The following is a 22,972-nucleotide window of genomic DNA, read 5'->3' as shown; positions in this document are numbered from 1 at the left end:
ATTAATGTTGGAATTAAATTTGAAAAACATATTAAGTTCCAATAGTCTTCATAAATGATCTCAATAAAAACACAAAGAGGACGAATTGCATATTGTGAACAGAATCTTAAATAATGGCATAAGTTATCAATAAATTCCGCATTGACAAAATTAAGTTGACCTTTGTCATTTTCGATTATACAATTGATACAAATAAAAACATATGGAATATCTTTATAATCACCAGAAATGAGAAATGAAAGTAATTTTGGAATAGGATTTGCTTGAAGTAAATATTCAGATTCAACATTTTGGATAAGAAGCGAAAAAAGTTTAATCGAATGTTCGCATGGTACAGAAACTAAAAATGGAAAAAGAATCGAAAAACGAATTAATTCATCATGTGGAATGAGTTTAGCGAGAGAAACCAATATTTCATAGAGAAGAGAGATATCCTCATTAATAATTCTTTGAAAAATAATTTCAATAATATTTTGTTGCATGCAATAAAATGAAAATTGTTCATCTAGTAAATTAAGAATTATCTTTGCTGTTGGTTTAATAAATTCTGGGTCTGGATTTAAGAGAAAAGAAATAAATAAAGAGCAACAATCTTGATTATTAAGGACCTCATTGCCAATGCTATTGTATGTGAGATTAGTTAATAAAAGTAGAATGTTATATTGTTCATTTAAATCTTTTGAAACTTCAAGAATCTTAAGCAGAATTTGAAAAAATGGTAATAAATTCATATTCTGTAATTCTTCATTTGCCTCTGAAAGAGATGATAAATATTCTTGAATCTCTGGATAATGAAATAAAAATTGAATTTTTGAAATCAAATCAGTCTTATAAACAAAAGTATCCAAACCATCTGCGTTAGTGCTTGATGTGCTCTCAGATTCGAAAAGGGTTCCTTGCTGCTGTAAGCTTGATTTTTTATAAATCACTTCTTTTCCCGCCATAACCCCTGAGAAATAGTAAACGTACTTCAATCATTAAATAATTTTGGCTGTTACTACAAAAAAATCTCAAATAAACAAGACAATACAAGAACTCAGAGAAATTACAAGTCAAAAAGATAATGAAATAGAAAAAATTCATCAGAAAATCAAAGAATTGAAAAAAATCAATTTTGATGAATCTCAAAATGAAATTTTAAGATTAAAGATTGAAATATCATCACTTAAAAATGAATTAGATAATTTAAAAGAAATTCATTTCAGAAAAATTTCACAATTAAAAATAAGGCATCAAAACGAAATTCAACAATTAGAAATTGAGCAAAAACAAAAAATAACTCAACTTCAAAATACTCTTTATGATATGTTAAAGAAAAATGAAGAATTGATTTTAGGTGATAATTCTGATATAAATAATAACATTCAACAAAAATATCAATTTTTATCAACAAAATATTCACAATTACTAAGTGACTTAAAAAGTCAATATAAACAATACATAAATATAAAAGAAGCTGAATTAAAAAGCTCCATGCATGTTCTTCAGCAAACGATTGATGAATTAAACAAACTTGAAACCAATAACTCATCCATAAATCATATGCAAATGATGACTACAAACAAACAATCAATGAAAGTGAAAAGAAACAATCATGAATTGCTAAAAAATCGTATTTGTAAAGCCATAATAGAATTCAATCAACAACAGATAGAACAATCAATTCGAGAATTAGAAGTATGTAGTAAGTAATTTCTATTACAAGACAACAAAAACCAAATTTTAAAATTAATTTCGTAATGAAAAAACCAATAAATTACAACACACCCAACAATACATGCGATAATAAATATATCCAAAAGCTTATAAACATGTAATAAAGCTAATTAATTTCTTTCTAATATTTCAATTTTTTTATCTGATTTTCAAAATGAACGATAGAAAGAACACGTTAGTTGAACTTCCGTATTTGGATGAGCTCATATTTGAGAATCCAAATTGATGAAAGTTTTTTAGAGAAGGCGTTTAAACAGATAGAACAAAGGCTTGATTATCATGAAGAAATGATTCTTGAATTACAACGTCTCATTAAAGATAAACCAGACCGTTCTGAACTTAAGTCACTTCATGATACCCTAATGAAAGAAATCGAAAGCAAAACCACTGAACTTGGAAATCGCATTGACTTATTAGAAAACAAGCTTGACAAAGGATTAAAAGATCTTGAAGATAAATTTGAAGGACGCCTTCTTGAGACTGTCAATATGATTAACAATGCCAACAAAGAGCGATTCGAATCTTTAGAGAATGCAATTCCAAATTCTCAAAGCAATAGTAATAGTAACATCAACGACAGACTCCAATTTCTCGAAGACACAGTATACAAAAATGGCAGTACTCTTCACAACACACGCGAGCATCTGCAGACAGTTGCTTCTTCTATTTCTCTCTTCAATGACACATTTGCAAAACTTGACGAAACCCTTCCACGCGTTCTCAACACATCTGTCACATCTGTGAAAAACATTCTTCAAGATCTGAGCTCATCTCTCAACGATCTCAAGCAGCGTAGCTCTCTTCCGCCCGAAGTCATTCATGTTGTATCACCAGCTCCAGCTCCATCTCCTCCACAGAAACCAACAGTTACTCCGACGCCAACTCCGAAACCCGCAGTTACACCAACACTGCCCTCTGTAACGCCCAAACTATCAGTTGCGCAAACGCCGCCAACAGTAACACCAATGTTACCTTCGTCGTCATCAGTTTCATCATTATCTTCATCGCCATCGACACCACGTGTTCAACCTGCACCATCACCAACGATTACATATGTGCAACAAAACGTTGATCTCTCATCATATGGACCATATCCATCAGTCGAAGCTGATTGGCGCGATCCTCCGCTTCTTCCTGCGATCACCAAATTTGCGAATGTTGGTGAATCTGTTGATTATCTATACAAGCTTATACCCAAACTTCAAGCGCATTTATCTGCAATTCACGGGAAGATTGTGTCTGATGATAATGACCTTAAAGGTAAAGCGGATAAATCACTTGTTGAGAAAATGTTCGAAAAATTCCAATCAGTAATTGGGGACATCGCCGGAAGGATCGATGATCTTAGAGACTTCTTAGAGCAGACAGCTACACGGGATGAAATAAATGAAATTGTTAGAGAGTTATCTAATCAAATTAATAAAGATTCGCAAACTGCAGTCGGGGCAGTGAAGTGTATGGCGTGCGGCAGAGATATACCGCAGGTAACTGGCGCTACAACAGAAGAAGAATCAATTAAATTGTTGGGCCCGCCGCCAAACTCAATCGTGTTTAAGGCGAGGGCGACAAACTCTATGGGCTTGCAGTTCGGTTCAATGGACGGATTCGACTCGGCAATAGTGGAAACGCCAAGATCTGTAAGGTCGGCAAGAGGATCGCTGAGAGTGACGAGAAAAGCAAAGAGCTTAATTAGACATAAATAGGATGCGTTTTATTATAACATAAAATTAATAAATAATTATTCATGGTTTGAACAATTTGAAATGATTTTATTATTAAAATTTTGTTTAAATGTTATCATTGATAATTAAAAGTTCTTTTTCAGTTACTTAATTCATATTATGAAAATTGCATTTTAATATTTAAACAAATGTATTTATCTCATTAAAGAAAAGAGGGGAATATTTTCTCTTTGTTTATAAAGGCATTTTGTGAAAAAATGAAATTAAAAAAAAATTGTAATAATTTATTGAGGTAGTGCAGATGGTGGTAAAACAGATGGAGCAGCGCTCATGGCAGTACTTGCCATTCCAATACCTTGTGTGGGCTTTGATAAGTTTGATAAATTTGTAGGTTTTTGAATTGTAATTCCGGTTCCTTTTGATACAATTTTATCTTGTGTTATACCTGGTTGAAGTACTGCAGAAGCTGTTGAAGCTGCAAGTCTGTTTCCTGATGGAGGTGGCGGACCAATCACATCAACATGAACAACTGATTCTCCTCTAAGAACAAGTAATCCTACATTTCTCTTTACTTCTCTTGCTTCTCCTGCTTTACGTTTTTTTAATTGTCTGTATTCTTCACAATCTTTCAAAACTATATTCGAATGAGAATCAAAACCCAGAAGTTGACCAATAAAACGGCGCTTTTCATTGACGGATACACTTACTCTATGGTTGAGAAATTTTGCAAGTTTTGATCCTCTGGGCGCTGCAGACATTAAATGGAATTAATAACTTCCAAACAACAAACAAAAAGTGGTATCGTGACGGTTAACTAATGAAAAGCAGCTGTAAATCACCAAAGAACAAAATATTTGTTGTTTCTTTGGGAACCTTATAACGCCACAACCTAACGAAGGTAAGAGAAATTGCATTTTATTAAATAAAGTTAGTAATATAAAAAATTTCATGAAATTGATAAGCTTATTTATTTTTCTGTATAAACATCCTTTTGATATTCCAGGCAAAATTGCTTGTTATTGTGAAAGTTTAAATAATGTAAAAATGAAAAAACACTTGGTTGTCGGTGTGTTTGTGGATTCAATAAACGGTTTTATCCAGAAAAACTCTATCGTGTTCAAGAAACACTAATTAGTGTGAATTTCTGGTTATTAAAATGTCTAATACTAATGATATCAATCCAATTAACACAAATAATCTCAAAAGCGAAGACGCTGTTTTTAAAAATCAAACCATTTATTTGGAGTTGCTCGTATCTCTCAAGCAGTTAATATTTAATCTAACAGAAGAAAATCTTATTTTGTCAACTCAACAAACAATGAAATTATTTAACTTAGATCATCCATATTCATTTAATTATATTTTCAGCAATTTAGTATACTTTGTATTTTTTTCACAAAAGAAAGTTCTATTTATATAAATTATTTACATGCAATTTAAGCAGAAGAAGAAATATATAAAAACATACCAAAAATTATCGAAAATTTTAATAAATATATTTATGAAATCAAATCAAAAGAAGCCCATTATGGAAAAAATGATTCATATAAATCACCCAATAATGCAATGTTTGAAAAATCCTAAAGGGACATGTGATGTCTAAAAACGGTTAAATACAATAGAAATAGAAAAAGAATTCGATGGAGGAGATACTTTCAGATACAGCTTACTTGTTAGTCAAACCAGAAGATATAACTACAGAAAAAGCAATGACACAGTTTTCTTTTGGAAGCATGTATGTAGCAGAATATATACCAACCAAAACAAAATGTGTTGCTCTAAAATTTAAATCCAACAAACTCAAAGATAAAGACCTTGCATGCTTTTGCAGAATAGTTTTAATTTTGTCAAACTGCAGAAATTCTTTTGTAATTCCTTTACTTGGATATACAAATACTCCACCTTTCATTATTATCACACAACACTATCCAAATGGTTCACTTCAAGATTATATTCATAAAAGTTCAGCACATTTAACACCAACAAATAAAACATTAATTGCACTTGGAATTGCCAAAGGAATGATGGACTTACATGAACAATGTATTATGCACAGAGATTTAAAGTCAGCTAATGTATTTTTAGATAATAATCTTTATCCTAAAATTTCTAATTTCCATAATGCAAGACTTCTAGATTTTCCTGAAGAACCACAACAATTGTCACAAAATGTTGGAACAGCAAATTGGATGGCGCCAGAGATGTTTGGTTCAACGCAATATGATCTAAAAGTTGATGTATACTCATATGGAATGTTATTATGGGAATTACTTACAGAGGAAACTCCATTCGGAGAATTAGATAGCATTCATATTGCTATTGGAATCCTTCAAGATAAACAACGTCCCACTTTTCCTGAAGGAGTTCGAAGTGATTTCAAAGAATTTGTTGAAAGATGTTGGGATCAAAACCCGAAAAACCGACCATCCTTCAAGGAAATCTATCAAACCATGTGTTCCAAAAAGATTTATTTTGATGGAACTGATGAAAAAGCGATTCAAACGTTTTTAGAGAAGATCGAAAACGGTTTTGACAACGAGAGACCGTTAAATGGCATTTATCAAGATAAAGAACTTTCTCCTAATGTTAAAACCATTCTAACTGAACCCAATCATCCACAATTCGACACAGTCTTTAAATACCTTTCTAAGGAGACATCCAAATCATTTTTCGATACTGTTTCAATTAATTTCTCAAAATTAAATTCCGAAAACATGAGTCTACTTTTGAGTGAGATCGCCAAATTTCTCGAACATGATCCATGGTGTACGTCATCTTATCTTAATTCTGGTATTCCATCCAAACTTCCATTAAATAATGCATCTTACTCAGATTCCATTTATCGCATTTTCATTTGTATTGCACAAGAACATCCACGACAACTATCACTTGCGCAAGTTAAATCTCTTATTGAACTATCACCTACTAATTCCAATTTCTTTCATCTTTTCTCGGAAATTTCCTTGTCTACTAGTCGATTTACATCACTCATTCCAATTGCTTCTGTGTTTTTAGATTTTTCTAATTCGGCTCTTAATTCCAAAAATTCGATATCATATGTTCGTATTATAAAACATTTGCTTACACATTCTACAGCATTTAAATCGAAATATCGAACTAAAAGTCTCGTAATACTTAACAATGCCACTAAAAGTAATAAAAAATCATTAGTTCGAGCTGCATATGCATCATTATGTAATGAAGCTGAATTACCGAATGACATTGATGTCGAAACACTTTGTACTCAAATCACAACGCCAGGAATTCGTGATGAGATATGTCATATGTTATTAAAAATGCGCGAAGTACCCGTAAATAAAGAACTAATAGACACGTTGATTAATAAGGCCAATGTCATCATTATGTCGCCATATATATTATGTAAAATAGCGCAAAGTGAAAATGGTTCCAAATATTTGTTGACGAATAATTCATGGTTCACATCGAACATGGGGCCATTAGGAATCTTTTCGATCTTTTTGGTGTTGTTTTCACGGAAAGAAAATCGAAAAGAATTAACACAATATCCAAAACTTATTCCATTTCTAATGAAGATTATAATGGTGAGGAAACATACCGAAATGAAAGCTGTTGCAACAATAATTCGAAGATTGTACCTAACAAAACAATTCGTAACAAAGTTGTGTAACGAAGGTTTTGTCGAACGATTTATAAACGAGGCTTTAAGAAGCCAAAATTGGGACTTGTTAAATAGCTGCTTGTTGATGTTGGATTCATTAGCAAGAGTTACATATAACGATAAGTTTTTGTTACTGTTCCCTTCAATGAAACAAATATTAACAGCACACCCGCAAACAGCTTTAATTGCGCTGTCGTTGTTGACTGTGTTGAGTAGATTCGAACAAACGCATATGGAGTTCATTAGATACAAAGTGATACATACTTTGGCAGAAATGAAATTGCCAGTGATGTTCGAGGACTATAGGAAAACAATATTTAAACAGTTGAAGAAATCGAATACAATTGTGTGATGTAAAAAATATCTCTAATTTAGCGATTATTTATGAAATAAAAACCTTTTTTATTTTGTTTTTTGAAGGGAAAAAAGGGGAAGTCTTCAACCTTTGGCGACAAAATTTTATATAATAAAAAAAATATTATTTAGACAATATACAAATTTTTGGGATAAATAGGTTCATTGGCTAGGTAAGGAAGGAAATTGTTTTTATTGAGTGATTTTTGGAGTGCCCTATTTTACTTTTTGATAAGTTTATTCTATCAAAGTACTTTTGTATCCCTCCAAAACAGAAGGACATCTTGACTAATCAACTAGCAAAATTAAAATATCTTTTAAATTAGCCAATTGAAATACGAATTAAAAAAATCCGGAAATATGAGAAAATTACACCTATTTGTATTTAAAATTAATATTAAAAAAAAAAAATCCGCATTTATTTAATTAAAAATCAGTATTAATTAAATTAAGTTGCAGCATGCCATAATTTTCTTTTTCTTCTTTTGAATTTGTTTGTTTGCATTTTGATTTTGTGATGATGAAACTGATTTCATGACATTTTTGACGAGCGCAGTAAATGCTTCAGTGATGTTTTCATTAAGAAATGCTGATGTTTCATAGAATATTGCACCTAAATCATGAGCAAGTTCTTGGCCTTCAACCTTACTGACGACACGTTTATCGACAAGATCACTCTTGTTACCACAAATAACAATTGGAATATTCTTTGTTCCTTTGGTTCGCACTATTTCATTATAAATTTCTTGAACTGCTTCAAATGAAGATCGGTCATCAATTGAGTAAACAATTACAAACGCTTTCCCTTGTCTCATATATGAAACACGCATTGGTGCGAAATCATCTTGGCCTGCTGTATCAAGAATATCAAGTTGAACTTTTTCGTTATCTACAGCTAAAACACGCTTGTATGAATCTTCAATCGTTGGATCATAATCAGATATGAAGTATCCTTGAACAAACTGTACTGTAAGTGCTGACTTTCCTACACCTCCAGCTCCAAATACAACTACTTTGCAATCGATCATAAAAATAATGAAGTAAAATGAAGATAAAAATTTCAATGAAAATTTACCAAAATCGAGATTTTAAACTCATTCAATTTTCAATACCAAATTGGTATGATGTCAAAATATGCTACAAAAACGAACGTCTTAGACCAATTAATTAAATAGATTACATCGCTTTTCAATGCCAAAATAATCGTTTTTAACATTCAAAAAAAATTTCCAACACCCCTCAAACAAACATTTTATCCTTGCACTTTATTTGATCATAAACTTTAAAGAAACTACTAAATGCAATGCCTTTACTTGCTTGCATTATGATGTGTATGTAAAGTTAATAAGATTTTACTTCTAATTTCAAATAATTAAATCTTTTAAAAATATAAACATTCATAACACCAAACTTTTAATCAAAGGCATTGCTACCCTAATGGCATTTTACATAAATTCTAAGTCAGATCAAATTTGAATTTCAAAATATTAACTAACCAATATTATTCAAATAATCAGCTGTTTTATGCATGTATATTAAATTGATGATTGTTGAATAGTATTTAAATAAGCCATTAATGTGACTTCAAATTCAATTAACAAAACTAAAACTTTCACTTTTGTTTGTGCGCAAACATATCCATTTAGCTTTAAATGGTAAAGCAATAACAAGGCTATATAAGTAAACATGAAAAATTATGCATTATATAAAAAAGTGCCGCTAAAAGGCTTTGTGAATTTGAGAATGTTTGTTCGATTGCATTTCCTTGTATGCTGAATATCCACTTGATTAACTCCAGTAAAAGAAATTTTGATATCACTGATCCACAACAAGTGAAAGTTCCAAGGCTCGCTGGGAAATATTCATCTCTTGTACCAATAAGCATAAATGAACCAATTATTTGCATTTGCTTTTCTGATTTTTTAGATACATATTTAACAGTTACAGACAGATCTGTTTATTCTGGATTTACAGAAGAAGAAGCAATTTATAGAACTTCATTTCAAATAACTTATGCAACTATTTCTCCAGGCGGTGATTTTCTTTTTATAGCAAGCGAAGATACTGCATTTGTTTTGGATATAGACACCCAAGAGCTTACACCTGTTAAAGATAATATGGATTCACTTATTACAAACGCAGCATTCCGTAATGATAACAAATTTATTGCGGCATCAAATTCAACTAACATATATACCATTTCCCAAGCAATTCCAGATCAACAAGGTGAACGCGAAATTCCTAATATTACTAGTTTATCATGGAATCCTCTTGGTAATTGGCTTGGTATTTCACATGGTTCACGTCTTCAATTTCTTGAAAAGAATTGTTGTGATCGTCAATTTGTTGATTTTGAACAAAATATAATATCCTTTTCTTGGTCACCCCACAAAGACATTTTAGCTGTTATGTTAAGTGACTTTTCTATTGTAATACTTTCCACCAAGAATCGTGTCTTTTATCGTAAATATGTTATCCGATCCGAAGAACCGTTAATTCCACAAATTTATTGGGCGCCGAATTCACTAACTCTGTTCGTGATCAGCCTTAACGGTCTCCTCTTTACATATGATTATAATTTTACAGTTGATTCAAATTCGGAATCAATTTTTGTTATTAATTATAACATGTTACAAATCTCAGATTGGAGTCGCTCAATAATACCACCTCCATTATGTCATCGGAAAGAAGAATTTGATTCACAAATTACTTCGATAACATCCAATGATGAAAAGACTGCAATTTTTACTGAAGAATATTTATATATAATGCCTATTAATGAGAGATATAAATTACCAAATTCACCAGTCCAATGTAGTACATTTTCGAATGATAAATTATTATTTTCAGTAGGAAATATATTATATATCTTTGAGAACAATGAAATTAATGTCTTTAAAGAATTTGAAGAATTTTGTTCATTAATTTCACCGAATTATTTTGTATTAAATACGAATGAAGTTTATGAAGATTTTAATACTCCGAAACTTATACAACGCCAAGAAAACATACAACAGTTTATTGAGAATGAATCCAAATATATCATATTTTGTCGAAGTGGATTATTATTATTATGTAATGAAACAATTACAACTTTAGCAACATCCGTTTTATTCCATGAGAAATTATTATCATACATTGATATTACTAATCAAATATATATAAATTATAACAATAATAAAACACAACATCAAATTGAACCTCAAGCGCAACTTTTATATTTCACGAAGAAAATTCATTCGATAATAACACAAATGGATCGAGGTAACATAGAAATTAATGCACCACATGTAATTGTTGAATCATATTTAAGTAAATTAATTGCAGATCATCAATACATTGAATCGTTAACATCATCCAAAAAATATCAAATTCCATTTTCTCGATTTATCCAATTAGGAGATATCTCAATTCCTAAATTATGTGAACAAATTTCTAATCAACAACTTCGACAATTTTTAGCATGTTTAACTCCATTAAAGAATGAAACTGATTTAAAGTTCATATTAAACTTTTTAACGTTATTATTTGGTAATGAAATTCAATATGATAAAGAAGCTCATGAATTAAACATTCCAAAATATGATAATACTAATGAATTATTAATGAAATTTTCGGATTCAATTAATATTTGTTTTATATTATTAAATGAAGTCATTAAAGCGATTGAATTTTCATGTTCATTTAATGATTCAAATGTAATTAAATCATCAATTAATTTCTTATTAACATTATATGATAATGATTCATTATTTGATTTATCATATAAAACTTATGATACTAAATGTATAGCTACGATTGGATTATTAACAATGAAAGAGCCTTCTTCATATGTACCATTTATTGAGAAAATTAATAAAATCGAAAACGTCGAATTACGTAAAGCATTAATAGATGAAGAATGTAATGATTATGTTGATGCTATTAAACATTATTCTAAATGTGGTCAAGAATATGAAGAGAAATGTTTATATATCATCAATAGAGATCATTTATATGATATCGGATTAGAATCATTTCCTAATGATAGTAATATATGGAAAGAAATCATTCATAAAAAACTCGAATATTTAATAAAGAATAATCGGCCATTAAAAGAAATATCATTAACAGCTATACAATCAAATGATACGAACATAATAATGGAAAACATTAAATCAATTATCAAAAGTAATCAATTACCATTGATCATATCGAAAGTTGATCAAAGTAATTATGAAATAATAAAAAATATTTTAATCGAAGAGAAACAAATAGAAAACGCTGCGTATTTCTCATTTGTTTATCTGAAAGATTTTGATGAAAGTAAAAAGTTATATATGGAAGCACATAAATGGTTAAAAGCACTCGAATGTGGTGCAACACAAGAAGAAGTTGCAATCGGTGCTTATAATATATTAATCGATGAAATGAAAAAGAATATAATAAATGTGAATAACTTAAAAAAGAGATTTAATGATATAAACGAAAAACAAAAATTACATCCGGAATCAATAAATAGACACGGAAAGGCAAAAAAGAAAAGAGGACTGCCGGCAATCATTAAGCAATTGTCGGATTTGTTGCCGGACGAAGACAAAATGAACGAAATTAATCAAATTTGTAACTTGCTAACATTGTTGGACGAGAAAAATAAGGCTGAAGAACTGTTGAGGCTGAACAGAGAGCTCGTCAGAGCAATTTGGCCAATCCCTCATTTGCCGGATAACGAAGAAATGGTTGTGCCGAAGCACTTGGAAGGAATTATATGAAATTTGGTAAAAAATTTATAAAATTTTATGTTGGATAATGTCTAAGAAAAACCAAATCGAAACAAATGTTTGTAATTGTCTTAAATTCGAATGTGGAGATAACAATTTTGTTCCAATATTTAAAGTGGCTTCCGAAACACTTCTGTTTTTGAATATAAATCCGATGATTTTTCATTCATTCGATTCTATCGTTGGGAAGTCTTTCTTCAACCACTTTACTTGATTTGGTAGTTTAGGAATCAAGAATTCTTTAAAAGATTTTATGAAATATATTAAATGATTAAACGTAGGCCATATTGGTTCGATTAAAATTAAAAATTATTCTCAACTCTATTAAAGTTAGGATTTTGGATATGCTGCTTGATTAAATTTTGCAAGAAAGTATTTTGTACGTTAAGAGAAAAAAAATGTTTGGAGATGAATATGAAGGATTAGAGTTTCTTTCTCCAAATGAAAAGGAAGCGTATATAAAGGAGCAGTTAAGGATCACAAGGATTGAAAGAATGAAGCAAGTTCGAAAACAATTTTCAAATTTTACACAAAATCAACAAAAACAATACTCCAAAGAAAAATTAGAATACAACAAGAGGAAAAATAAAATGTCAAAAGAAGAAAGAAAAGCAAAATTAGCAGAGATTGAATTATATCGAAAACGCCTCGAAAATGCTAAAAAAAATATTGGAAATGCCCACCATGCCGCAGTCATTCAGAACCAAAAGGAAGAAGAACAGCAAAAACTTGATGTTGTTAGACAAAAAGAAAGAGAAATTTTAGATGCAGAACGTTATGACCAAGCAATTCAATATCAAAGAGAAAATGACCCTAACAAACCATTCCGCGAACGTGTTAAGCGAATGCAAACAACTAAAAAGTCAGAAAACAATATGCAAAAGTTAAAAAGAGAAAAATATGTAATGAGAATTGAAAAAGAGAAAGAAGAAGAAAGAGAACAACAAAAACTATTACAACAAAAGAAAAACGAAATATATCGACCAAAACTTTATTTAGAAGATTATGCAAAAACATTTTATCATGCGGATATTGGATTAATTCCTGTAAATAACGAAGCAATACAATATCAAAAAGAAATGGAAAAATCGAAACAAGAACAAGAAGAAAAGCAAAAGAAACAAGAAAGAAATATGAAAAGAATTATAAACAAATCAATTAAAAAATATAATGCCGAAAAAGATGCTGCAAAATTAGAAAAAGAATTGGAAATGATTAAACAAATTGAAATTAATGAAAACTTGGAACAATTAAACGCTGCACCTCAGAAGAAATTACCAGCTGCTTTAACTTATAACATAGATGATAGAAATAAAAAACGACAAGAAAGAATCCAAAGATTTTTGGTGTTTAATGATGAAGCACCAAAACCAAAGGGTCCACCACCACAACCTCAACCAATGAGCGATGATGATTGATATGTAAAAATTTCACGTGTTGTTTTTAATATTCATAAGTTTTTGTTTAATTATAATTATAATTTTTTAGCAAATTTATGAGAGAATCGAATAGTTTCTAAAATAATATTATACTAATTTAAAGTTTGATTATTTAACATGAAAATATTACTAATAAAAAAAATTATTTATTAAATCTTTTTGTTTTCAATCTTTGATTTGTAGTATTGTTTGAAAAATAATTTATAGGTATTGATATGTAACTTTAAATTTTCATTCTTCAAATGTTATTAAGACATTGTTAATATTTTGGCATTTGTTTCATTTCGTTTTCGGCATTGCAAATATTATTCATTCACATATAAAAACATGAACCAACACAAAAATTTATTTATTTTGAAATTTGTTTAACAACGAACGAAGTTCTGTTAATGTCGCAGGGCTGAGCTTGAACAAGTTAAGTTCTATTTCGTCATCGCCAATTGCGTATTTTGGCTCATTTTTCTTTATCAAAGAAATGATTTGATCTTGTTTCGAAGAATCTTCAATCAGTTCTATTTCTTTGGATAATCGTATGATTTCCTTTTGGCTGATGTAGGGAACAGAAGATGATGTGCTTGATGAAGGAGCCGGTTCAGATGGTTGGATTATTGGTTTTGGCTGAACAGAAACAGACCTTGGAATAGGGGGCTTTGGTTGTGAATTTGATGGCTGTGACTTTTTGGTCTGCTTTTGCTGAACAACTTTTGGTCCAGTTTTGATTAAATTCAATACTTGAGCTTTAAGGTTCTCAAATTCTGTGTTCCAATCATTTTCAGAATCAGAAGAAAATGTCGCTGTTTCTTCTTTGAAATAATTTTGTAGGGTTTTGGCTAATGTTGAAATTAAAGCTTTGGGCGTATTATAAGTAATCGTATTAGTCCATATTAAGTTGATATCGTCTTTCCATTGCTCGACTGTTTGGTATTCATCACTTTGAAGTTTCTTCATTGCAGTTCCTAAATCCATTGGATTTTTTATCACATCAAAATAATCAGAACATTCGTCTCGTATTGGATCTACTGGCTGAAGGAACATCTTAGATATATTAAAGTTTAGCATTTTATTCATAATATTAATGCATTTTTGTTTTTGTTGAGGTGTTAGAGGCATTATGAAAAACGGTTTCTATTTACAAAACGGTTTGATAAACCATTGTTTCTCAAGTTTCTTGAAGATGTGCGAAAGAATTTAGATCAAACTTATATAAATATGAAATATTACTGAATATATGGTTGTATATGTTCCAAGATATTTGAATATTATCAATATATATCATAAAATTTGCATTTTCGTGATTAAAAAATGTTTGCCCGCTTTTACGGTTATCCGAAGGAAAATGTAAACCACACATTTCTCACTACCTAAAACATTCAAATAAATTCAATTTTGATTTTGTAAAGAAACCTTTATGACGATGAAATTCCACTCATTTTAGATATCGATATTTCGGGTACCCCATAATTCCATCGAATTCAAAATCAAAACGTCCTTAAGGGTAGGGTGTTACGCATTCACTATTTCTTAAAGAAGCAAAGAAGAATTCGGTTCGATAAAAAATTTATTGAGTTTTCTGTTTCTCCTTATAATACAAAATTATAGTTATCCCAAGAAAAACAATTCCAACAGCTGTAAAACCAAGGAACACTAATAGGTACTTGCGGTTATTTGAGAAACGCTTTTGGAAATAATCATTAATAGGTTCATCGCAGCATTTATATTCTAAACCATACCTTGTTACTGGACAACTGTTAGATATGTTTTCAAAGCCTGTACAGGTTTGATCGTCTTCGAAACTTTGAAATTTTTCGGCAGGAGTATAATTTTTGTAATTCTCTATAAATATTGCCTTTTTTTTGCCTTCTTCTTCTATATCGAGGGATGGGATGACAGCTATATTAAAGCACATAGTTGCAAGTAACATAATTCCGCATATTATCAAGAAAATTTTGGTTTTGTTAAATAGGAATGCAAATGTACCGGTGATCAAGGTGAGAACCCCAAGAATACATCCGATTATACTCAATACAGATTCATTATTTCTGAATATAATAATATAAAGTTCGTCATCTGTAAGCCCATGCCAATATGCAAATTGTATTGTCATCCCAATTATGCCGGAAAAGATACCAAAGCAACCTATTGTGCAAATAATATTGAGAATCCAAGGTTTGATTCCCATAACTCTCTTTATGTAAATCACTCAAAACAATAAACAAAACTGTCAAATCCATCGGTTTGTCATTTGCTAAAAAGTGCTTATTATTGGGGCACTCTAATTTCCGATTGAACCAATCAGATTTGTTGTGTATGGAAATTCTCAAAAATCAATCAATTTATGAGTAAACTATTTAATTTAACACTTTCACTCTATCGTACTGGCGACCGTTATGGACTGAAGTTAATAGTTGCCGATATGAAGTAGCACATGCATTTGCTGAACTCCATAAATACAATGATGAATATTTTTTATTTATTATAAACTGATATCAAAAAGGTTGTAGCACGATAGAAACGGTTTTTCATACTGAATGGAAAGAGATTATATCACAGATTTCAATATCGAGATTGCTAAAACTAGGGCTCCCATTCAAATCTTTGTTACAGATGAACAAATTCATAAGAGGATGATTTTTGGATATTCATCATATAATAGCAATATAGACTTTAACACATTATTATTTTCAGACGAATCAAAGATGTCGCTTTACCCTGGACTGTGGAATGCATCGGCACTTTTATACGCGCTTTTCATAATAAACCATTCAAATACACACTTTTTTGAATGCACGCCGATCTAACCGTAATAAATTCCTATTTTTTTGATTTTTTTTAAACTTAAAAAATCAAACTTAATGATTTTCGATAAAATTAATATATAATATAGCTTATATGAAGTAATGAAATAATTTAATATTAAATCTCAAAAAATTAATTCTAAAATGAGATAAGATCAATTTGAAAAAATATTTTTATTTTAAAATTCCAATAGCATTAATCGAATCTACACATTCAAGAACAAATATCTATAATGTTTTTTTGGATTAAATTATCTTGTATTCATGGGAAGAAATTATGATATTTTCCAGTAATTTTGAGTTGTATTCAATTATTGAATGAGTATTCAATTCCCACGCGGGAAAACCGTAAATAAAAAGCAAAAGTTAAAAGCATACATCGATACAAAAAATGTAAATTTAGTGTGTTGAGAACTGAAGATTCTCGTGGACGGCCCCAAAACCGTTAACAATCGGAATACACATGAAACACTTTCACAAAGGAGTCAAATAGAATACAACAATGTCTTCCACACAAAAACTTGAAGGGTTTATTAATTCATTTGTTTCATATGAGACAAAACGAGTAAATTTTTTTTATGCGAACGCCGAAAAGCCAGACTTTTTTAGTGAAATACGACCACAACCGCAGGGGTGGGTTGGAAAAGATGTTTATTGATTAACATCATTATTTTCTGGTTCAGCAATATCATCAACAGATTCAACAAGGGGTAATACATCATTTTTTTCTTCACTTTTTTCTTCACTTTTTTCTTCTTTCTTTTCTTCATTCTGTTCGTCAACACTTTGATCTTCAGGAATAAGACCTTCAAGAAACTCAACTAATTTATTGGCCATTGATTTGATAAGAACTTTTGAAGAGAAAGTAGATACATCTCCATTTGATGATTGAACAGAATATTTAATTTTTCCATCTTTCTTTGATACGCCAATGATTTTTCTTGTATGCCTTTTTCTACCTTTTTTTTCTGGTGATTTTGATTTGTTTTCCTCTATTTCTTTTTTAACTTTTTCGCGGTATTCTTCAATTAATTCATCACAATCAACATCTTCTTCATTTTCCCAAGTATCGTCTTCGCTTGGATACCCAACCCAATGGACTTTAAATTGCTTTTTTCCACGCCTGGTTCTTTCACCAACGATTGCTTCAACTTCGTATACATCTTCTTCACTCATCCTGAAATGGCTAAATATGGCGGTTTTAATTTAAAATTCAGAAAATCTTTGCAACACTTTTATGCCGTTTACTTTTTTTTTGAATTGGCAGCTGAATTTTGAGCAAGATGGCAAAAATCCGTTTATTTTTTGAGCGCCCATATTGATCAATAAAGCTTAATAATTCATCATTTTTAGTGATAACACAAGCAAACTATCTCCGGCATCTAACTTTTTTTTTGATTAAAGTAAATCATTTAAAAATAATATATTTTTGTAATTAAAATACAAGATTATATATTAATATCTATGATCTACTAAACGTGGTATATAGCTATATACTTTAAAAAATCTTTTATTAAAAAGATAATATTATAAAAACATTTATTTATACAAAATTATCCATTTCTTGGTACTGCTTAATTTCGTTCTTAATTACTCCAAGTTTTTCCAACTCTTCTTTCAGGGACTCATTTAATTCCAACAATTTTTGCTTTTTTTTCAAGAACATATTTCTTTCTATTTTTATTTCCCTTGTTAAAAATTGTATTTGTTCTTTTAATTTATTTTTTTCATTTTGCTTTTTATTTTTTATCAAATCTAAATTATTATTTTTTTCAATCACATTTAACATTTGTAAATGATAAATCTGATCAAAAACATTTAGTTCTTTCACATCAGACACAAACATATTTGCAGTCTCATCAAAAATTCCAATTTGAATTTCTTCTTCTTCATTTATAGCCTTTTTTAGTTCTTCTTTAAGCGAATTAAAAAAACTCACAAAAGAACCTTTCTCACTTCTAAGTATTGATGGGTGTATTGGACATGTTATCTTTTGCGTAAAACCGTCGAATTCTTTTTTAGTGTTTTCATTTTTGATCATATGAAGTGACTTTCGTATGAAGTGTGATGTGAAAACCAAGTCGATAGAAATGTAAGTCGAATCTTGAATCAATTGGTATAAAATGTCAAAGTTATTCGGTAACGTATTGCTTTCAATGCTTTTTTCAAGTTTTTCCAATTCATTAAGTAATTCATGTGCCTTTTCCTCATTGCTTATAAACCCACAAAAAATCAATAAAATTATATCACAAATGTGTAATATCTCTTCTTTGATTGGCGTTTCATCAATTAGTAGGGATTTCTTTTGAATTCGCTTTGTAACTAAAACTAAATTAATTAGGTTATTACCTTGAAGAATATTAACAAATTCGTTGGTGGAATTTTGTTCCGCTTTTTGAAGAAAATTCTTTTCTTCAATTTCCGAATTTTGAGTTGAAAGTTGTTGGTATTTATCACGAAGATTACTAATGTCATGCCATTGTGGTCGCTTCTTTTCTAGATTTTTTTGAGTTTCATCAAGTTGGGTTTGAAGCTGTTCCATTTCATCTTGCCGCTTTTCACGTACTTCGTGACACTTTTGGAGACGTTTATTGAGAACGTTAATGGAATTATTAACGGTCGAAACATTGATTCTTTGCGATTGAAGAAACATATCGAAGTCTTTTTCATATTCAGCATATTCGTTATTAATATTAGTATAAAGATCTATTTGCTTAAGAGCTGTTTTTTCATCGGAGATTTCCATTAGATGACGAGTAATCAAAGAAGAATCATATATTTGTTCTTCAAGATCAAGAACTTCGGACTCTAATTCGATTTCTGTTTTCACACTTTCTTCATTGAATTCTTGTGTGATATTATCAATCTCTTTATCAAAAGCACGTTTTTGTTGTTTGTATGCGTTAACACATTGAAGTTGCTTGATTTTTACTGCTGATATTTGCTTCTTAATTTTGTCTAATTTTTTTGGAAGAGAAAGTTCATCCTTTTTATCATTTTTTGGTGTTGTTTGAATATTATTGGGCCTTGATTGTTTAACAGGTTTAGAAAGTGATGCTGGCATATTAGATTTAGTTGGTGTTTGATGAATTGATGTCTCATTTGAATTTTTTTTTGTTGGAGTTGATAACTTTGCAACTTTCATTATATCTTCGAGTTTAACAAATAATCCATGATGTTCTTTGCAAGTAAAATATTGTTTTCCTTTTATTGTTCCATTATTTTTCCCTTTTGGTTTTTCTAATTCAAGCCCAACCCAAACACCAGGTTTTACATGATAATCACCTATATATCTTACTGTTGCTATAAGCCCATGTATATTTATTTTTGCTCCAACTTCCATTTATACTGTTGGCATTAATATTCAACTTCAAAAATATTGACATATATTAAAGTATTGAAATTACGATTGAATAGTTTACATAATAAGTTTTTTAAAGTACGTTAAGATCAACAAGGGAAACAAATGGATAATGAACAAATTGAAGCAGCATTTTCTGTTCGTGGAACTAATTATAAAGTACGCATAACTGTCCGACAAGCTGATGTTTTTAATGTTTTACTTCTTGATGAAGATATACCTGATCGTTGGAGTGGTGATTTCACAGGTTCTTTTATTGAAGAAATGACTCGTGCTACAGGAAGTTTCAAGCGTGTTTCTGTTTTCTGGAAAATGCTTCAAGTTGCAATTTCAGGAACATCAGAAGAAGTATCTCTTAACATCCTTAGTCAACAAGATATCTTAGCACTACAGAAAAAAAGCCAACTTTCATCATCATCTCTTAAACCAACCGATGATAAAAAATATTTGGTGATAACTCAGTCAACTCAATTTGATAGTGTTAAATATCCATTAATGCTTGTCAGAAAACCATATACAAATGACGAACTTTGCGCCATTATCCGTGGTTTAAAGAGTGAAAACAGACGCCTTTTAACACGAATTACACAACCTCCCAAACAAAAAGATGAAATTCATTCTCTTGAAATGCAAATATATGAAATCAATAACACACTTAAAAAAGTCACTGAAGAGAAAGATGCCATAATCAATAGTCTTCGACGTAAAATCTCCATTCTTGAGAAAAACATTATCAATCCACAACCCAAAAATCAACATTTACAAAGTCGAAATTCACAATCGAAATATATACCACTTTATGAGCGACAGTTTCTACCAAAAGTAAATACAAAATCACGAAATTCATCTGCACAAAATAGAAAACCATTACAACTTGATTCGAAACGAAATTATTCATCTGGTTCCTCAAGAAGTAGTTCTGTAAAAAGTAATTCATCTAGATCATCATATAAAAGATTTGATCCTACAGAATGGGTTAGAACACATAAAAGTTCTTCTAATTCCTCAAGAGATCAATCTCCTGTTAGAAGTATAAAGAGAAGAAAATCATCACCAACAAAAAGAAATGGCACAAGATCATTTTCCCCGACGTCTAATCCAAAACGAACAAAATATATGTCTAGAAATAATAGGGATTATGAAAACAATTCAGAGCAAAAAATCAAAAGACTTCATTCTTTGATTCAACAAAAGTATCATTATTAAACTATCAGTTTGTATAATAAAATACACATTCGCTACATTGTTTAATTAAATGTTTATAAATTTATGTTGATCAAAATAATTTTAGGGAATAATAATTCATTGAAAACCAAAATTAAAGACAAAAATTAATTGAAATTTAAAAAATTTTATGCATTACTTATCTTAAAAATTAATTTTTCCAGGTAACGATTATTTATAAAACATATCAATTTTACAGGACTATTTACAAAAAAGAAAAATAATTTTAAAGAAAAAACCAGAGGTTCAAGCAAGTTACTCAATAATTGGAAAAAAATCAAGAATTGTAAAATTGTTTGTCCGAACAAATTTCCCACTTTTTGATTGCTATACCCATCTCTCGAAAACGTTAATTCAAGAAAAAAAATTTTATCTAAAAATTTTTATATAAAATTATTTAAAGAGATTTTTAAAATTTGATTGGGAGCTTTAACCTTTATCTTAAAAGATTCTCTAGAGAAGGTTTTGAGCTGTGATAAGTCGTTTTCCTTTGCTTTTGTCAAATCGGTTACGAAAAAGTGGCATACAAATCCCATCGGTTTTCTCATTTCAAAATTGAAAAATTTATCTCATTTGTAATTTACGATGTTCAGTATTTTTTTTCTTGCCCTAAAATACACAAATGTAAAGGTAACAATCACCCCTCCGTTTGGAGCCCACATGGGTTATGGCTTTGAACAAGGTGGCAAATATGATATTGATGTTTCACATGTTTCTCGTGTTCCAATTGTTTTTGGACTTGTCAACCAAAGCAGATACAGTCAAATATTAAGTCTTCCAGGTTTAGATGCCGATGATTTTTGTTATAGAAATTATACTTTTTCAAAAATTCAAGCACGTGTCGATGGAAATGGCTCATATTGTTTGAACGGAACTATAGAAAGTGAAGGCGTTTATGCAATATTCTATTACATATGTCCCAAACAAGGTGACAACAGGAAAGTTTCGCTGTATCTTAATTTAGATTTTTCAAACCCTGGTTCAACACTTGATTACCGCAAGAAGCCACTTCTTTACATATTACCCATTTTCCTTGTACTTTTTGTTGCTGTTCTTGTTGTATGGCTCGTCAACTGGTTTATGAATTTTGGCTCAAAGATATACATTCACTATTTCTTTACAGGATGCTTTGCGCTTTGCGTTGTTTCCAAACTTATCAATACTATTGGTATTTATCATGAAAAAAGTCATCACAATAGCACAGGAATGACCACAGCATCAATTATATTCCAACTTTTCTTCCAAATAGCGTTATTCCTTGACATTATTCTTGCTGCCAAAGGTTGGTGTATTATACGATCTTCAATTAAATTTTCAAGTCTTGCATTATCTCTTCTCTACACAGCCTTGATGCTAGTCTTTTATACTTTTCTTTCATACACATCATTTGGTAACTGGGATATTCTTATAGTTTTAGGATTAGTTGTATTTCTTGCATTATATTTCCGAGACTTAGCTAAATCCATAAGTAACTCATCATTACGTATCTTAGCCCATCTTTTGTCCATCACTAATCGTGGCATTAACCCAAAGACAACGCCCGTCTGGCAGAAGCACAAAATGTACCATCAACTGCAGATAACGTTCGTCGTGTATTCAATTTTGATCGTTGTCAAAATTTTCACACTTTTCTTTGCAGACTATTATCTATGGGTCGACCAAACCATGTCTAACCTGTCTGACTTAGTGATAGTAGCTATGATATGCTATATTTTCTTGCTTAGGAAAGAAAATGCTAATGGTTATACAATGATATTTGATGACGAAAATGCTGCAGATAATGGTAACGAATATGCATTACAGGACTTGGAAGGAGTTAACTTTAACTCAGAACAATTCTCAAAGGGTGGAATAACTTGGACTCCAGGAATGGAATTACCAAGTCAACCAAGAGTTGTCGAAACTCCAAGCGTTATTACATTGGAATCACCCGATGGAACTGCAGAAGTAGAAGTACAACCCGGTAACTAAAACGAAGTGCATATAAACCAAAAATTTTTG

General features: G+C 30.3%; 8 protein-coding genes across 8 annotated transcripts; 4 read left to right on the top strand and 4 right to left on the bottom strand.

Annotated features, from left to right (window-relative positions):
- Positions 1-1,913: 1,913 nt before the first annotated feature.
- Positions 1,914-3,419, top strand: GO595_003148 (uncharacterized protein; the record flags this gene model as incomplete). Its single annotated transcript, XM_067916137.1, has 1 exon — positions 1,914-3,419. The coding sequence occupies one exon, from the start codon at positions 1,914-1,916 to the stop codon at positions 3,417-3,419; it is 1,506 nt and encodes a 501-aa protein (XP_067776949.1).
- Positions 3,420-3,682: 263 nt separating this feature from the next.
- On the bottom strand, positions 3,683-4,156 carry GO595_003147 (small nuclear ribonucleoprotein-associated protein B'; the record flags this gene model as incomplete). Its single annotated transcript, XM_067916136.1, has 1 exon — positions 3,683-4,156. One exon carries the CDS (start codon positions 4,154-4,156, stop codon positions 3,683-3,685), a length of 474 nt encoding a protein of 157 aa, XP_067776948.1.
- Positions 4,157-5,131: 975 nt separating this feature from the next.
- On the top strand, positions 5,132-7,390 carry GO595_003146 (TKL family protein kinase; the record flags this gene model as incomplete). The annotated part of the gene is made up of 1 exon (XM_067916135.1): positions 5,132-7,390. One exon carries the CDS (start codon positions 5,132-5,134, stop codon positions 7,388-7,390), a length of 2,259 nt encoding a protein of 752 aa, XP_067776947.1.
- Positions 7,391-7,835: 445 nt separating this feature from the next.
- GO595_003145 (small GTP-binding protein) lies at positions 7,836-8,420 on the bottom strand (the record flags this gene model as incomplete). The annotated part of the gene is made up of 1 exon (XM_067916133.1): positions 7,836-8,420. One exon carries the CDS (start codon positions 8,418-8,420, stop codon positions 7,836-7,838), a length of 585 nt encoding a protein of 194 aa, XP_067776946.1.
- A 4,226-nt stretch (positions 8,421-12,646) lies between these two features.
- Positions 12,647-13,570, top strand: GO595_003144 (uncharacterized protein; the record flags this gene model as incomplete). Its single annotated transcript, XM_067916132.1, has 1 exon — positions 12,647-13,570. One exon carries the CDS (start codon positions 12,647-12,649, stop codon positions 13,568-13,570), a length of 924 nt encoding a protein of 307 aa, XP_067776945.1.
- Positions 13,571-13,936: 366 nt separating this feature from the next.
- GO595_003143 (Bromodomain containing protein) lies at positions 13,937-14,626 on the bottom strand (the record flags this gene model as incomplete). Its single annotated transcript, XM_067916131.1, has 1 exon — positions 13,937-14,626. One exon carries the CDS (start codon positions 14,624-14,626, stop codon positions 13,937-13,939), a length of 690 nt encoding a protein of 229 aa, XP_067776944.1.
- A 2,411-nt stretch (positions 14,627-17,037) lies between these two features.
- GO595_003142 (chromobox protein-like 5-like) lies at positions 17,038-17,562 on the bottom strand (the record flags this gene model as incomplete). Its single annotated transcript, XM_067916130.1, has 1 exon — positions 17,038-17,562. One exon carries the CDS (start codon positions 17,560-17,562, stop codon positions 17,038-17,040), a length of 525 nt encoding a protein of 174 aa, XP_067776943.1.
- Positions 17,563-19,852: 2,290 nt separating this feature from the next.
- GO595_003141 (uncharacterized protein) lies at positions 19,853-22,942 on the top strand (the record flags this gene model as incomplete). The annotated part of the gene is made up of 2 exons (XM_067916129.1): positions 19,853-20,513; positions 21,654-22,942. The coding sequence occupies 2 exons, from the start codon at positions 19,853-19,855 to the stop codon at positions 22,940-22,942; spliced, it is 1,950 nt and encodes a 649-aa protein (XP_067776942.1).
- Between the last annotated feature and the right edge of the window lie 30 nt (positions 22,943-22,972).

Source organism: Histomonas meleagridis, assembly GCF_020186115.1.
Source record: "Histomonas meleagridis strain 2922-C6/04-10x chromosome Unknown contig_20, whole genome shotgun sequence".
Classification (NCBI taxonomy): Eukaryota; Parabasalia; order Tritrichomonadida; family Dientamoebidae; genus Histomonas; species Histomonas meleagridis.
Note: the sequence above shows the minus strand (reverse complement) of the source record. Positions and strands in the feature narration are given on the sequence as shown.